This window comes from Anarhichas minor, unplaced genomic scaffold (genome assembly GCF_050575085.1).
Source record: "Anarhichas minor isolate MPS153535 unplaced genomic scaffold, ASM5057508v1 ptg000021l, whole genome shotgun sequence".
NCBI lineage: Eukaryota > Metazoa > Chordata > Actinopteri > Perciformes > Anarhichadidae > Anarhichas > Anarhichas minor.
This window is the reverse complement of record NW_027466467.1, coordinates 3,199,881-3,218,024: the sequence shown is the minus strand read 5'-3', so window position 1 is coordinate 3,218,024 and position 18,144 is coordinate 3,199,881. Positions and strand designations below refer to the sequence as shown.

Genomic DNA, 18,144 nt, shown 5'->3' with positions numbered 1-18,144 from the left:
ACTTTGGGGGGGGGCTTATATTTTGGCAACATATTAACAATATAGAATATGCTGTGTTTTGTGTTTTGTCCCAAGACTTGAAGCTATACTGAAGTTCATTCCACCCATATTTGGCCTTCTATCAGCGACGGCCACAAAATAAGGGTGAATAAAGCAACAAGCTTCCAGGGGAAAGTTTTCATTGTGAGGCTGCTGCAGAGAGTGTTGAATTACTTGCCACTGAAGGCCAACGCATAGCTTTTTAAAAGTTGTCCAAATCAATATAGTTTAGCCAACTTTCATACACAGCTGACTCTGAAACAGCTGCAGTGCTTTACTGGCAACAGCATCAGACAAAAATGAAAGTAGACGTTATGTGTAGCGTGAGCAAGTTGACTTTTTAATGTTCGTCGAGTGTAATCCTTTTGGGACAATATCATATTATTTTAACAAATTCTGTTCTTTAAATTAAGGATTTCTTGCAAACTCTTAATAATCTGTGTAAACCAATTAGTTATTCATGCAAATTAATATCACGTTCTTGTAGCGATAGGAAATTAAATTAAAAGGTGTTTGCCGATGAAGACCACAAGATGCTGCTGACAAAAAGCTAGTAAGTGGACACAGAGTTAAAATGATTTTGTTATAGATACTGATCATTTATATTTTGCCTGGTCAACCAAGTTTTGATGTTGAAAAGTGTTTGTTTTTTTCGTTAAGAGTGATCCGCCTAGTCCCGCCCTACTGTGCTGTGATTGGCTAGTACGAGTGTGCTTGGCAGATTATCTTTCCTACAACATTACAGTAATTTTTACATTACAGTCATTTTAGCAGACGCAATTATCCAAAGCGACTTGCAATTCAGATTCTATTCTTCGTAGGCACAGCTACAGGAGCAATGTTGGGGTTAAGTGTCTTGCTAGTTAGCTAGCTAGCTTACTACCATCATGATTTCATGCTACACTGGTTACAGAAAATGAGCCAAACAGTCGAGGCAACGAGAACTGTCCAATCACAGCACAGTAGTACTAGCCAATCACAGCACAGTAGGGCGGGACTATAGGTGTCGAGAACAGAGCATATTTGTTGACTTCCTTTTGGATCCCGGCACACGTGAATGGATTCAATTATAATAATAATAATAAATGCCATTTGGGGGGTTTGTGACAGTCAGATTTTCACACTAATTGTATTAACCCTTTTACAGCCGCTCCTTTTCCAATGATTGTGTATGTAATTCATGATTTTTTGGGTCACGGTGCGATAATCCCGGGAAGTTGCAATACCCAGTGTGTCCACTACGCTGTCACAGGGGGCTTGGTTGTAACCCATGTTGATCCCTTTGGCATCGGTTGAAAGCTCTGGAAAAAGGCTAGCAAGTGGACCGTGAGCTGCAGTGAGATTTTTATTTTTGACAAAGTGATGAGTCATAAATACATGTTTAAAATCTTGACTGTTTTGAGAGCACAACTGAAGTAATTAGTGTGCAGGGAGTGAATTAGAAATGTGTGCATGTTGGGATAATTCGTATAGTTATCATTTGTGTTTAAGGCGTATTGATTCTAGAGCACCAGTAAGTAGAGAGCATGAATTAGACGTTTATGTAGGCAACAATTTAATAATGTGTGAGCACAAATTAGACATTTCTAAAAGCCTGCAAGCATTGACTTTGTTAATTCAAAAGCATATTAGTCATTGTTGTGCACAAATGATTTATTCAAGAGCACACATTAGCAATGCTTGTGCCCAAATCTGTAAATTAATATCTGCTGTACATAAAGCTCTCAGCAGTAGGAATGTACTTTCTTGAATGTGTACATGCAAAACTGTCAAATATTTGTTGTCTTGCCATAAGAGAAGTTTCATGGTCAGGGTCTAGTACATTTTTCCAGATTGTTAGTAGTCCTACTCTGGGGGCTGAATAAAAGTGACTTGACTTCTCATCGTGGGTTTTCTTTTATCTGCTGTTTCCTCCTCTCTCCTCTCTGTGGTTTAGCAGGACTGTGGCGATGTACCAAATAAAAAGCTAGTGAAAATTGGATATGAGAGACAGACAGACAGACAGAGTCATCGAGAGAGAGAGAGAGAGAGAGAGAGAGAGACAGAGAGAGAGAGAGAGAGAGTCACTGAGAAATCCCCTGAGACAGCGAGAAAGAGAGAGCGAGAAGGGGGTGAGGGAGAAAGAGAGAGAGAACCAGACAGACGTCCGTTCGCAGTTTAGTCGCCGGTTACTCGGCTGAAAACACGGAACCATTGAACCCTGATTTCTAACGGACGAAACCGGACATTTAAACTAGTTAGCGTTAACGTTGAAGCTCCATTTAACGGCTGTACCGACACACTTCAACGGTACGCCGATAGATAGAGAGATAGAGAGATTTCGGAGGAGGAGGAGAGAACCGAGACAGGAGGACGGATCGGAGAGGAAGGAGAGGAGGCTGGAGAGAAAAGCGAAAAAAGGGAGGATTTTTTGGGGGGAGTTTGGTGCGAGCGTGTGTTTTTTGGACTCCTCTCCTTCTTCCGATCGCTTTCTCTAATCTTCAACCTTTACACCCCCCCCCCCCCCCCCCCCTAGAGTCTTCCTCGTCTGGAGTATTAATGTCTGGTTTTAGGAGCCTTTAAATGTTGAACTTGATGGGTGTTTTAAACTCCACCTCCGCCAATGTCTCCTGTACTTGTAACTGCAAGCGCTTCACCTCCCTCCAGAGCATGGAAATCAGTAAGTAACTTGACATTTCATTTACTTTTTAAATGTTCTGAATCACTGACTTCTGTCTGTCGCTACATTTAAAAAAGAAACAACCGAGACTGCGAAAGCTACAGACCCGGTACGTGTGATTAATAAATCAGCGGCTGCTTTCATCGGCTCGGATTTAAGTCACACCTTCTCACAAGTAACGTTGTCTACAGAAAGGAGGGAAATTGGCTACATTTCATAGTGTGTCTGGAGTGATAGTGGTCATGTGATGCTGGGTTGTGTTGCACTGATAATGTCTGGCTTTTTTATTTATTTTTTTACCTCACTGTCATTTTGAATCTATTGCATGCTAGTTATTGTCTGTAAGTTTGAGTTTCTCTGTTCCTGTTCAAACCATTGCTGATTAATAAGGCTTTCATTTAGAACTTGAACCAAAACCGCAAAAGCGTCCCATCTCTTCCGCAGAGCCGGAGTGAATAAACCTCCTGTTTTGTTTAATAAACATCATTTTCAGGCTTTTTTTATGAAAGCACTTTTGCTCGCTGTGAAAGCTATAAGTTTTGACAGACTGAGTGTGATTCTTTTCCCAGAACCGCTGGCGGAGTCTGCTTCAGATCTCAACGTTTAGCTTGCTTCATTTAAGAAACAAAACACAGTCCTTTCGGTGGGTTTTCAACGGTAAAAAAAAAAAAGAATACAACCGTTAAATGTATTCAAACCACCAGGAAGTTGACGTAGAGGATATTGAGCTCTGTACGGTGCAGGAGAAGGTGGGTTTGTTCGGGTGGGAGTTGGAAGTTTTTGTCGCCGCTTCGTCATCCGAGCAAAGCAAAGCCAGACGTCTGTCTAGCCGTCTGCCTGCGTGCGCGCGCGTGTGTGTGTGCGCGCTCGTGTTCATGTGTGTGGTCGTATCCGGGAAATCCCTGTTTATGTGTGTGTGTGTGTGTGTCCAGTATGTTTATATATGAGTGTGTTTTTTGGGGGGTGAATCAAGGCACTAACCTACGTGGGTTAGTGGTTCTACTCCCACTGGGGACAGTCCTCATGCTGAAAGGTGTGTGTGTGTGTGTGTGTGTGTGTGCGTGTGTGCGCGAGTGTGCGTGTGTGCGTGTGCGTCCAGCCGAGGTCACCAGCAGGGCTGACTCAGACAGCGTCAGAGCTGAAATCTGGCAAGATTTTAACTGTGGACAAGACATGCATGTGTCAGAAAATGGTCAACAAAATGTATCCCAGTTCACCCAGTTCAATGTGTTGAACTTAAATGTCTTGTTTTGTCCGATCGACACCATGAAGCCTGCAGGAATACTAATCATAATAGTCATAGATTCATTAACCTTTTAACTACTAGGCCTGTTTTTAACTATTCGTCTAAACTGAAAATGTTTAGGTTTTAGAGTGTTATGTCACAAAATGGTACATAAAATGTCGAATTATGTACCAAGCAATTCATCAATGAATCCAACAAACGATAAAGATATTATTAATGTAATTTTTGAAAGTACCTATAATGGAATAGAAGCAAGCATTCAGCCTCACAAAGCCAGACTACAATGTGTGAGTTCAGTTCACTCGACACGATAGAAGACAGGAAACATGCACCGAGTTCACCGCAGCTGTGGTCGGATGCTTAAAAAAAAGAGCGTCATGATGATGTCGTGACTAGCCGTCTCTCCAACATCCCTGGTGAAAAACAATTTGTTACAGACATAAACAAGAAGCATGACTCAAAGGCCTTTTTAGGTTTATTTAGAAACTGATTTTGTTGGACGGTTGCGGAGATATTTTGACAGGCTTATTATGATTTTCCAGTTTTAGATTTGGAAGCAAAGATCACTGAGAACACAACCATGAGTAATGTGTTCCACTAATCATGTGTGCCAAGGGTTCATGCCGGTGTCGTCAGTCATTTTTTTTTTACCATGCAGCTACTCTTGAAATGGCATTTGAAGACTAAGACTTGCCAGTCTAAGTGCGCGACTGACCAAATTTACACTTAAGTATGTCCACATGAATGTAGACAGGTGGAATGTTGATGGTTGCAGCAGTAGTAGTAGCAATCGTTCAGTGAAATGCAGAGAAATGTAACAGAAATACAAGATAAGAATGCAGGCAGACACACACAATTCCTCTGTCTGAGAGCAGACATGATGTTTAGTCTGGAAGAGAGACGGAGGGAAACAGATAAACCAAAGGAGGAGAGAGAGGGCGAGGACTGCGGATACAGAGAAGGGAGGGAAAAAAGAAATCTGTCGAAACTTCAGAAAAAAAGGAACAAGATGTCGGCAAAATAAGCAGGAAACACGGATTGAAGATTGTGTCGGAGTTGATACAGAAACCGGGTTGTGAGGCTGAGACTAATGATGCTTTGGCGTGTTTATGTATAAAAGCAAGATTACGTTTAAGGCATCGGCCCAGCCGTACGGGACATTATGCAGTGGAGTGTGACAGGGAAGATGAAAGACACAGTGGAAGAAAAGTATAACACAAGATAATCCACGTTATACACTTGAGATGTGTTGATCAAAGGACCATGCAGACACGCCAGGGTTTCCCTGGCTCTTTACTTCAGAATATGCTAAAAATAGATCCATATCTGGGTGGAAAAGGTTCTCATTGTACAACAGACACCTGATATGATATCAAATTAACAATAAACATGAAGAAACAAATGAAATAAAATGGGGGATAAGGAGGCTGTTATATTTTAATGTTAGTAGAGGCAGCTCAAATTAAAAAAGCCTTCCCTTGCACCTGCAACAGCTGGATTAAAAGCATTTTAAAATACTTCTAGGACTAGTCCCGGGCAGCACGCTACGTCACAGAGGAACACCGTCGCTACATCGCGTTACATTTCTGCACGTAGCGTACAAGGAGGCCAGGTAACGGTAGAACGACTCAAACTGCTGCAGAGTCACAGCGTCGGTAGTGCGTCTGTCTGTCCCGCCCCTCACCCGGATCTGTGACGCTGCAGGCTTATACCTGTTACACCCTCTGACATTAAAGAGCAACACACACATAAGCAAAAAACACATCTGTTCTGAGCGGCAGACGTAGTCAAAGCACATGACATCAGCATTACTCACGGGCCAGCCGTGCGTGTGTGTGTGTGTGTGTGTGTGGTGAAGTCATCAGTTCATAAGAATCATTTCCTACCAGCAGCTTGGTTTCGCTGTACATTTGTTGCTACATGTCTGTCAGTCACCGACACCTCCGCAGTCTGTCTCTGTAGCCAACATAAATGTTCTAGACTGCCTCTAAACAAAGCTTGTGTGTGTGTGTGTGTGTGTGTGTGTGTGTGTGTGTGTGTGTGTGTGTGTGTGTGTGTGTGTGTGTGTGTGTGTGTGTGTGTGTGTGTGTGTGTGTGTGTGTGTGTGTGTGTGTGTGTGTGTGTGTGTGTGTGTGTGTGTGTGTGTGTGTGTGTGTGTGTGTGTGTGTGTGTGTGTGTGTGTGTGTGTGAGAGAGAGAGTGTGAGTGAGTGAGTGAGTGAGAGAGAGTTCAGCTGGAGGGTAGCGGTATTTATTTTGATAATTGAATTTGAGGAAAAGAGTCAGAGTGTTCCTGAAGTGTGCGGTGGTGGGGACGGGGAGGACACGCTGTGACTGGGCTTTTTTATCTTTTTCCGGTTGGCACACATTCCTGTCAAGTCACAAGTTTGATTCCCGAACCAACTCTTGTGCCCATGAGCAGGACACAGAACCTGAATGTATTTTCAGGTTGGTGTCGTGGATTCGGAGCTCGTCGTGGTGGAACGGTGTGTAATAGTGATACTCGTTACCTGACGAGGTTGGAAGGAGACATATGTTTTCAAAACGTTACGATTCTACCTTAAAACCTGTGGCGCTAACATTAGCAGAGCACGTTGGCAGCCTGGATACATCCTTCAAACGCATATTTGAGACCTTTCTGTCTGCTTCTCGCTCTGAAATTGTCTTCGTTTATTTCCCGGCTTACTCGAGGTATTCTCAGGTATTTTATCAACCCAAACCACATCCAATGGAAACAGCTATACTTAAGTTTGAGCCATGGTTGCATGAGAAATTTGGTGTGATTGTGATAAAGTGACACAACTTTTGTCGAGCTTAGGCAGAGATCATGTCCTAATGTTGCTGATGTCTTTACCGCATCAGTCACCTCTAGTTTATGTTAAATAGGGCCAATGTGTTTTAAAGCACCAACAGTCAACCATATTTACTTTATTTTTAGCTTGAAAAAAAAGAAAAAAGTCCCTCTGTCATCTGAGATCCGGCTTTGCGATTGCCATCATGTGTCATTCTGTCATCGTCATGTGTCACAAGCATCAGCGTACACGTCCTGTTCAAGCTGCAGCTCCCGTGTGACACAGAGATGATGTCTGCTAATCGGTGGGAGAAACAAGAACAGCATCTTTGTTTTTATTATACGGTTCCACTTTTGACGGCATGTCTGCGGTGCAGCGCTACATCCTGAGGCAACCTGCATGCAACGTTTGTCCTTTACACCATTTGAATGCGCTGTCAAGGTGACACAACAATGGAAAGAAGACACATCAATTCAGGCACACACTGTGACTGTTTAGTTTCTTATCCTGCTCTTTCTTTGTCAGTATTGTCAGTTTATTTTGGTATAATGTTTGGGATCTATTGAGAGATGAATATCAGTGATCCAATATAGTCATGCTTTTGAATCACGGATCGGATCAGCTGACAATAAAAGGGAAATATAACTTATATAAAATCAGCAGCATCGAAATGTACTAAAAGTACAGAAAGTAAAAGCAGTCATTATACGAAATGACCCATCTCAGAATAATGTGTTGTGTTACTGAATTGCAGTGACGCAAACGTATTCGTTACTTTAATGTTGTCGATGGTAAAGGCGGGGATCATTTTAATATTTACTGCTGGGTAGTTTAATCTATGACAATACAACATTTATCAGTTGATTATATTTTGGTATTAATCTGCAATCTGCCTCCGGAATGCAGTGAAGCAGAAGTATAAAGTAGCATGAATTGGAAACACTCAAGTAAAGTAGCTCAAGATTGTTATTAAATACAGATAAGTGCATTTACATTCCATCACCGTGCTGAAGGGAGAGACGTTTCAACAAATCCAAAAACAAGACGTGAAACAAGAGTTCAGTCCTCTCCTGTTCTTCAAACAGGGCCGGCGGTTTGTGTTTCCTGTCTCTGTCTTTTAGTCCTCATTGATTGGTTTTCTTTATTTCTCTCTCTCTCACTCAGTGAATCATGGAAATTAAATGATTGAGCCGGTTCTGGCGGTCCTAGACTTATTATGTAAACCTCTCTCTGTCTGGCTGTCTCACTACTCTGTGCACGTACGTGCACGCGTGTGTTAGTCTGCGTTTGTCTAGTCATTTCCTGTCTCTGTGTGTGATGTTGTGATAGTCGGTTGAGGATTTGTAAAAATGATATATATATATATATATATATATATATAAAAAATGAATTCTGTTCTACATTTTTTAGTTTGCCGGTTTCATACACAGCATGACACTGGGAGCTGCCCAGTACAGCCAGCCACGGTCTCAGTGGAGCAGTTGCTCAAGAGCACGTCAGTAGTTGAATGCTGATGCATCTATACGACCTACAAGGCTAACAGACCCTGCTGCACTAAAAGGAGAGGTTTTCTAAAGGGACTCTGGTGCTCAGAAACACTACCGCTTTTGTCCACAGGGACGACAAAATCAACACACAATTACAGTTTCTCACAGCAGCTTTAAAATCGGGGTCAACTTTGAATTAATTCAGCAACTATGGAGGCGTGTTTTGTGTCGCAGGCTCATGGGTTTTGTAGTATTTAGAACCGCCAACAATGCCAAACTGACAACGGAAAATACCAGATTTCTCAGAAACAAAGTTCCGTCTTTCTATGTTAATAAGCACAAAAAATATTAAAAGAGACATTTTAAATGGGAATGCAGAACAAGCCCTTCATCTTTGCAGCTCTGTACTGTCTCTAATGTCTTTCTACCACCTTTTTAAGCTCCTTGCTGATCTCCTTCCTTCCTTTCTCTCTTCCTTTCTTCTTTGCTTCCTTCATGCCTCACATTCAACCTCTCAGCTGTTCATTGTTTCTAGGTCTAGACGCCAACAACAACACACACAGGAACCACAAAAAACACAGTCATCTTGCTGGTGTATGCATATATGTAGATGCATGCAGCAGTTTGCGTCTACGGGTCAAGGTCATCGTCACTTTGGGGGTTGTGTGTGTGTGTGTGTGTGTGTGTGTGTGTGTGTGTGTGTTTGTGCGCGTCTGTGCTCTCTGCATATAATCTGCATACAAGACAGTGTTCAGCTGAGGCCCTCGTAGTCTGTTGAATCCATATCGTCCCATTAATTAGTCTGAAGTGAGCCGGCCATGTATATCTGTCTCGCAGCGTGAATAAATCCATACAGAGACCGTCTTATAGGACCGAGAGGCTGCACTATAGATGAAGGCAGTGAGTGTCTGCCTGCTATGTGCACAGAGTGTCACGCGACAATGTGGAAAATACTGTCTCTTGTTTCTTCATTAATTAGTCCGAGGCAGGAAAAAAACAACGTGTGTCTGGTTCTTTTAAATACTTCAATAGTGGTCTATTTACATCGCCTAAGACAATCTTGTCTTTCATTAATTAGTCTGGCCCAGGGGACGTTGGCGTAGGACTGTCTAGTTTCTAAATGTTGAAATGAACATTTTTGTTGATTACTCTGGTTTACCCTGAAAGTTTCTTAGTGTCACCGGCTAATGCGGAATAGATCATTAAATGTCAAGTTGTCTGTTATGAATAAAAGATTTTTTTATTTGTATTTTAAGCTATTTTTCAAGCAAACATATCACCTGTTTTCAGCTTCAGCAAACCTTGATTCTACCTGCGTCTGTGAGACTAAAATACTCTTTTCCTTCTAGTTGCGTTTGTCACTGTTGGGCCCAAAGCTTTCTTTAGTCAGCTGCCAATCGCAGAGCTCCGAGTGTTAAAGAAAGTGACCGTGAACCGGCCCGAGCCAGGGTTAGCTGCCAGTTGGCTTTCTAATGACAAAATGTCCGTAGTCGGAAATGAATTAGTCCAAACCAGAATGTGCTGTAGTGAGTTCATCTCTAACGGAATGAAGTTGTCTGTTTGTGTTGCAGAATTAAACACACTTTCTTTGTTGTTCTGCTGTTGGTTACACCTTTGAGTATTTTTGATAATATGCTCCCTTTAAAAAATACATCCATATATATTTTAATGTTTGTATGCGCCGGCCTGATGACGACATCCTGTAGAAACAGGCCTGCAGGAGTGAGTCAGCCCACGCTCACATTTATGACGCTATTACTAATTTAGATATTCAGATGCATGTATGCAAATGCTTGTTGTGTTTATGCGGGCTGATAGTTTGCATATGAAACCAACGTTGGTGTGCATCTGCGGCGAGAGGGGGTGAAGTGAGGCCGTCTGGGTGTCTGGGAGGGCAGAGGTCAGGGGTCAAGTCAGGAGAAGGGGGGGGGGGGGGGGCATCGTCACAACGGTGGGGGCTGAATTCTGAAGTGTGCGTCTGGTTATCTGTATTGTTTGGTAATTATTTCGCTATATTTTACTGCTCATTGCTTTCAATAAGCCTCATCTTCATTATTGTGTTTGTTAAAACAACTCAGCACACCTCAGGTGACCAGCATGTTTCAAACTCACTGTGTTTATTGATTGCATCGATAAGAGACAATAGTTTTATTATGATGCGTTCAAGCCCTATTCAGTAAAAATGAGCATCTGGCAAAGGTATAACTTTATCATGATGTGTTCAAATGTAATCTTGTAAAATGTCGTTTTTGGCAAGGCATCTTTGACACCTTAGTTTAGGAAATATGAACCTTTCTTTTTTTTGCTGGATGAATCACTGGTAATAAAGAGATTTGCTTTGATAAAATATTGTCTAAAGTTAAAGAATGTTCCTGATGAAATGATGTCTGCATTGTAGAGTTTAAATTATTGATCTTATATACATCCATTCCATATTAATGCTGTGCGTAGCTGCATATTGTGGCAGAGAATATGATTTTCTTATGATGTGCAGATGAGCTGGAGTCACGAGAGTGATGCTGGCACGTTCCTGACACAGTGACACACACATATTTGAAGATATGTGTGTGTGTAACGTGTACGTCACTCAGTCAGCTGGTCCGCTCCTGAGTCTAGACAAGAGACGCTATAGACGGCAAACCCCCCCCAACACATGACATACTCGTTCATGACCGTGGGCTTGACCCCTACGCACGCACACACACACACACACACACATGCACCCTCACACACACACAGACTTGCAGTGAGGACTGCGTCTGCCTCACTTTGCCCTCTGGCCCGCAGGAAACAGCTGTGACCACAACATTTGCATCCACAAACACGCACACACACGCACACACACACACACACACACACAGACGGTCCCGCCTCTCTGTTTATATTACTAAAAATGATCATTATACATTCAACTATTCAAATGCACAGACACAACGAACAAGCAATTCTTATTATAAACACCAAGCTCCGCCTCAACGTCAACAACCCCGTCCTCTCCGACTATCACAAACACACGTACGCACACACACACGCGCACACACACTGTAGTGTGTCTAGACAGAGCAGCGGGCTAGAACAACACACAAACACATCAGTCAACTTTATTTAATGGTTTTCGGGCTGAAAGCACATATCATGTTATCACAATCACGTCGTGTGTTGCCGTCACCGTGGTTCTGATTGTTCTTCTTGAGCCGTGGCCAAGATTGCATCCGCACCAAGATTGGTTAAATCTGAAAACACATCTTTTTCACTCCTTTCGTCGACACTAAGCCGGTGTTTTTCATGCCCCAAAACGGAGCTGATAGTCTTCTTAAAAACACCGGCCTCACATTTTCATGTTGACAGGGAAAACCAAGCTACTGCAAAACTATGATGTAACGCTGCTCACAGTGGAACGTCTTCACCCTGGTCTCTGGGAACTTGTGAACGGCAGTTTTTCACCATATTTTTTTGACATTTTATGGACTAAATGGTGAATTAGTCCTAGAATAAAAATGCCATGCATTGTTATGTTTATTGTCATGTGGTATGTGGCAGTAGAAGGGCAAATGTACTTTTCATCTGCAGACCAGCAGTTCTAAGGAAGGTAGTGAAAGTTTGTGCGCAGCGGTCGTGGTGATGAAAGGGGTCCTTGGTTAGATCTTAGAGGCCAAAACGGAACTAAAGGGAGAAGGAAAATATCAAAAAGATTGAGCTCTGAGCATCCGTGGAGTCAGACGAATGTATTAATTTAAACATATCAATTAAGACTTAATTAAAGTCATCGTGATGACCTTGAACGTGCAGTGCAAGTAGACGATGATGACGGGCCAAAAAGATATTAAAGAAATAAAGAACATGATTTATTCAGGTGTCTGATCAAGGTTTGACCTCACCCAAATGTTGCTCTGAGCACAATGTCTTGATCCAATTCAACCTCAAGGCCTTAAAATGAGAAATGCCTTTTCTTTCCTTTATCCTTGAGAGTCTGAAGAAGAGGACGATTTGTAAAGTTTAAGGAGCTTCTTAAAAGTTTGTTTTTTTTGTGCCTCTTACGAACGTATGGATAGAGTCTAGAGACCTCTGAGCCAACAAGTTAAATACAAATAAAATGGCTCCCGTCACACCTGAGCTGACAGATTCTTGGCAACATCCGAAGCGCAATCGCTGCTCGCAATGTGTCCAACAGCCTCCCACACCTCGTCCAGTGGAGAGAGGGTAGGCCTTGCCAGCTGGCACACACACACGCACACACACACACACACACACACACACACACATATACATACATGAGAGGCCCATATCGTTTTGTGCTCCGAAGGGCACAGAGCCAGTTTCCCAGCTTGTTTGCCATCCATGCATTAAGCCTTCATTACTCAACTACCGATCCGCTCATGGTAAACATTTGTGACACCGATGCTGGAAAGAAATGTTGACGCTTTAAGTCACCGTCAGCCGTGAAGTTGAGTTCATGGGAATGTCATCCACGGCAGAGACGGAACGAGAAACAGACTTTCCAGGTGCACGTTGCTTTTCTTTTCTGTTTTTGCCAGACGTCACACGTGATGAACGTTGACTTGAGAGGCCTTTTTAGACCAGCAGGAATTCTGTTTTTGATATTCAAACCGCCAAAAATTCCGACCCGAAATACCCAGACAGTTAAATATGTTTTGCTTCGCCGCACCTCCTTTTCCTTTTTTTGAAGTCTCTCCTCGCTACGCTTCATTTGAACGGCTTTGTTACACTGATCTTGTTTGGGTGTCTGCAGACATTTTTGTTTTGTCTAAAGCAGTGGTTATCTTTCTCACACACACACACACACACACACACACACACACACACACGCACACACACACAAGAGAGGGCGAGTTGATTCACGCGGAGGATCTGAGCTGATTTGAGCCGAGTCTTTTACGGAAAGAAAAGATCTATTCACAGCCAGGTGTTTCCACTGTGAGGTGAAGCTTCTGTGTCTTGCTCAACGGTATAACTGAATGAAGGATTAAAGCATTCACGTCTTTGTGCCGTTGCTGAGCGCAGCGCGGTGGTGGATGGAGAGTCGAATGGACAAATGAAATCCTAAATGATTGCAATGTAGATAACGTTGTGTGCTGAAGAAAGCATGGAGCTAGGGAAGTGTCTTAAACTTAGATATGACTGTCGTCTACTGAAGTGGTCCTCAACCTTTTTTTGGCTTGTCTCCTTTTAAAATGAAGCAATGTCCACTTGTGACACCCATAGACTGCATAAACAACCTCCGGGCACATCACGTGATGCCATGGGGCGCAAAAAGATTTTCCCACAGACTTACATGGGAAAGAGACTTCTATAACTCAGCAGATGTTTTCCTTTTAGGTAAATTAACCTCTCGGTACGTATTCCAGAATGACCTTTATTTATATCATTAGGTCTTAGAAGTTCCAGCTAATTTTTTCCGAATCTACTTTTTTGTGCTTCATGCACCAATGAGCAACTTTCACAGGAATGAACGGAGGCCCCGTCTCCATCATTATAGAGTTCTCTTTATACATTCATGGTGCCACAGCAGAGCAGCTAGCTCGCAGCTAGCCACCTGAGACTCCAAAATGCCTCAAATAAGCTTTAATTAACATAATCAAATTCCCGTAGTCACTCTCGTTTTTGCTCTCGTTTGATCTCCACCAAGTCTAAAGTAAAACATCCGTCTCTTTAGCTGCGTGATGTTCCACTTCCTTCACCAGCTGGTCTCCAACGTGTGGTGCTGGGCAGGTGGTTTACGGTGTTTATCAGAGCTGGTTTACTGGAAACTGCTGACTGACTGCAGCTCGATACAAGGTGGTTGATAAGAGCGCTGAGACCACAGCCTGTTGTGTCACGACACACACACACACACACACACACACACACACACACACACTGAACACTACATGTCCGTGTAATACATTAGCATTATTTATAATATTGACCCATTTATCCAACACACATTCATGTAAACTGTAGCCACAGTGAGACGTGCTTTCAATTCATCACCATTGTTTATTAATGTGAAATTGATTTTCCCAGACACACACACACACACACACACACACACACAGGGTCAGACATTAAAAGCATTCAGACATTGTTGTGTCTAGCCAGGTGTGTGTGTGTTTGTGTGTGTGAGGACCGGCAGAGCTGGTTTTGGTTTTGTCGAAAAACTCTGTTTGGACAGGGACACCATGTCTGGCACGCACGCACGCACGCACGCACGCACGCACGCACGCACGCACGCACGCACGCACGCACGCACGCACGCACACGCACACACACGCTTCCTCTGCAGGCTTGATCTCACACAGATTTGACCTTGATTCTTGTCGTCTCAGCGGTTGTAACCACTGAAGCACCTTTAATGCTCCCAGAAGAAGATAAAAGTGCAAGAAAGTCTACGAACCTTTAGACAATGACCGCCAGCTTGTTATTAATGAACATTCTGGCTGGTTGTGAAAGTCATGAGTCATCTGAAAAAACTATTAACGGAGCTTTGGGAGGACGTTTTTACATTATTGGCTGTTTAATTCTGTTTATAAGTTCTTGAGAAATTACCAACAATGTTGACGTAAGGATAAAAGTCAAAGTGAAACCGATGTTATCAAATTACAGACACACCTGAATTTACTCTCATCGCAATCTTCTTTACATAAAGTCTGGATCCCACATATTTAAACTGATAACAGCAACAACAAGCACAGCATCCAGCCAGACGCTCAATCGAAGTCCGGTCCACGAGTCCAGAGTCTTTAACCTAACGAACTAAAATCTTTTGGATGGTCGGTCGGACGCAACGAGACAGTCGATGACGTCACCTTTAGAAAACTGTTCCTCTTGATTCAAAGACCCAATGATGAAATCCATAATTGAGGAAAATAATCAGCAGATTAATCTGGAATAAAAATAACCCTTAGTGGCAGCCCTAAGGAAATGTTAATCCTTCTTAAGATAAATGTAGAAATCTTGATGTATATTTTGTATAGATTTTAGATTTAAACGCTTTGGCTCGAGGGACAGTATATTTGGCACTACTGACTGCAGGGATTTAACTAATTACTTCTCTGGTGCGCTGTGTGTGCTCATACACCCACCGCTGAGAGACTGTTAATGATTGTTGTTATGTCTAGTATCACGTTGGATCACAGCCATCACACACACACACACACACACACACACACACACACACACACACACACACACACACACACACACACACACACACAGCCCTCTGCATGTGACCTGCCCTGCGCGACTCTGTCTGACTTCCCACTTTCTTTCACATTCAAATGAACAGTGTGCGTCTGTGTGCGGAGGACCGAGTGTGTGTCTGTGTGTGTGCGGGGGTGCGAGACGACAGGGGTAGTCTAGCTCCTTCTGGCTAGAATTCTAATGAGCAACACACACACACACACACACACACACACACACACACACACACACACACAGAGCGAGAGAGCCAGACAAGCACCTGATAATGAGGTTTGATTTTCATATGTTTCAGACAGACTGCTCTGCAGGTCAGCTAGTACACAGAGGATCAGTGTGTGTGTGTGTGAGTGTGACTCTAAGTGATTTCTGTTGGACTTTACACTCTCTCACTTTTTCCATTGTTAACATTAATGGCCGTGTGTGTCCGTTACAGCACTAGATGTCTGTGTTTGGTCTCCATGTTACCAGTGTTTCTGATGTCAGCACAACACCAGACTTCTACTTCATTTCTATTTGTTTTATTTGCTGTGTGTGGCGACATTAAAACACAGAAATAACACGAGCGTTTAAACACACATCTTGGTATCTACGTGTCATTCACGCAGTGGTCTGCTTTATGCATTTTATGTTGTTTTTCAAATTATTACTTTCTGTTTCATCTTTGGAGAAGTACATTTTAAGATGTTCAATCGCCACCACAAGACAATAAACTAAATCAAATAATGTAAGCCGGGAAAAAATGAGAAAGTTACAACATATTAGAAGAGTGACTTAAATATTAGCAGCAGCTACTTGAGTCATTTATCTAATTCTAGTCGACATTATTTCTACGTCCCTGGTGCTGAAAAGGAAAATGACTGGTTTGGCTGTTACCGCCTACATGCTGGTGAAGAGCAGCCGACGTAAACAGTGTGGAGACGTTGTGTCTTTATTTCAGCTTCAAACAAACCCACAGTCCACCTCAATAACAGAAACGCTTCCAGGAGAAAGCCCTGGAACATAAAACTACAAATAATGTATTTAGTTTTTCTTTGAAATCATTTTTCATAACGTTGCATCATTCTGATGAGTCAGCATAGCGAGGCAGAAAGTGCTGATAAAACAGTGCTCTTCAAACTCACTCAGAAACAAACATAAGAAAGACTTAACATCTCGCTAGTGATGCACACAACTGTTCTTCAAGCTGCAGCACACTGGGAAGCTTTGACCGACTCCTCATCAGCTGATCATCCGTGTTGCTCTTTACCAGCCGAGCGTGTTCCTCGTGATCAGTGAGCCACGGAGGTGTGTTTAGAGGCGTGATGTCAACTCAAAACGGTCACCTTCACAGCTACACGATGTTCACTCTCAGCTCTACCCAGTAGTGGTGACCCTCTATGTCATGACATCAATTCAAGTTCAAAGAGGCCCAGTTACTAAAATGTTCTTGCTGCAAACCTCTTAATGTCTAGATTGCGTTCTACATCTATCAAATACAATCCCATATCATTTCAACAATGATACTTTAAACACAGACACATCGATCTTGTATGGCACTTGTGTGGAAAATAAATCTATCCTTACTATAAATAGAATTAGTACGAGCACAATGAACTTAATGCCTACAGCAAAGATTGTCATATATTCAGATGAACAGACGAACGACAGAGGTACCTTTGCTCGGGAAGCAGTCAAATTTGTCAATGAAAGAATAGTCAGTGGCTCTGCTGTACAGGTGTGTTGTCAGTAAGCTAATTTGTAGTGAGCGTCCTAAAATTCAGACATGATCAAAATACCAACTGCATAAAAAATGCCAAAGATTACACTGAAGTCTGAACTTGAAACTTGTTTTCAAAAGCATTTAATATTATTCATATTAGTCCCAAAAGAGTATGTGACCCCCTCACTGCACCGATGGTCACTAACCAAACTCTTTCTACCATCATGCATTGCGCTGAAGGAAACATGTCAGACAGACGAGAGTAGAGAGAGAGCGCAGCGCGATCGAGACAAATCCAAAAGTTTGATTTAATTTAATGTGAGCAGAGCTCACTTCCGGTTTTCAACCGTTCACAATAAAAGCCAGAGGTATACAGCACACGCTGCGTCGCTGCTTAACCAGGGGGAAGTGAACTTCACTCACAGAGCGTTTAACATGGGAGTTCCCTGGATTAGAATGCTAAATTTAGACTAATGCTCCTCTCTCTTCCCTTCAACACGAGTCCACTCATCCAGTACTCTGTTTCTGCACCTCTAGTACTTCTATCTACTACTCTACTGTGTCCCAGTCTGCTGTGTAGGGCTGGTTGATGGGACAATACACACCATGAGATCCATATGTAGGAAACGCTTCAAATCAATGAGTGGGACGACTTCATGACAACACAGTAATTCTATATGAATTTTAAATCTGTGATATGGGGCACATTAATTTGTCACATTTAGACAGAAGATAGAGAGACGAGAAAGAAAAAGACGGATAGAAACATGAGGAAGGGATGATAATTGACCCCCTCAACTACACACAACCACACACACACCTCCCTCTCCGTTTTCCCACTGTTGAAACCAATAGTGGGAGTTTTGTGGACCAAAGTTCCCACACTTGTTGGCTGCACCATGACCGTGGCTTCCAAAGTCAATTGTGTGTGTGTGTGTGTGTGTGTGTGTGTGTGTGTGTGTGTGTGTGTGTGTGTGTGTGTGTGTGTGTGTGTGTGTGTGTGTGTGTGTGTGTGTGTGTGTGT

At 42.7% G+C, this 18,144-nt stretch overlaps 1 protein-coding gene across 1 annotated transcript in view; it reads left to right on the top strand.

The window, feature by feature from the left end:
• Positions 1-2,145: 2,145 nt before the first annotated feature.
• The window catches only part of LOC142954842 (protein TMEPAI-like), a 35,148-nt gene continuing 19,149 nt past the window's right edge, over positions 2,146-18,144 (top strand). Inside the window, exon 1 of the mRNA XM_076096119.1 lies at positions 2,146-2,698. Coding sequence (XP_075952234.1) covers positions 2,602-2,698 — 97 coding nt within the window. The 5' untranslated portion in view covers positions 2,146-2,601. The remainder of the gene's footprint in view (positions 2,699-18,144) is intronic.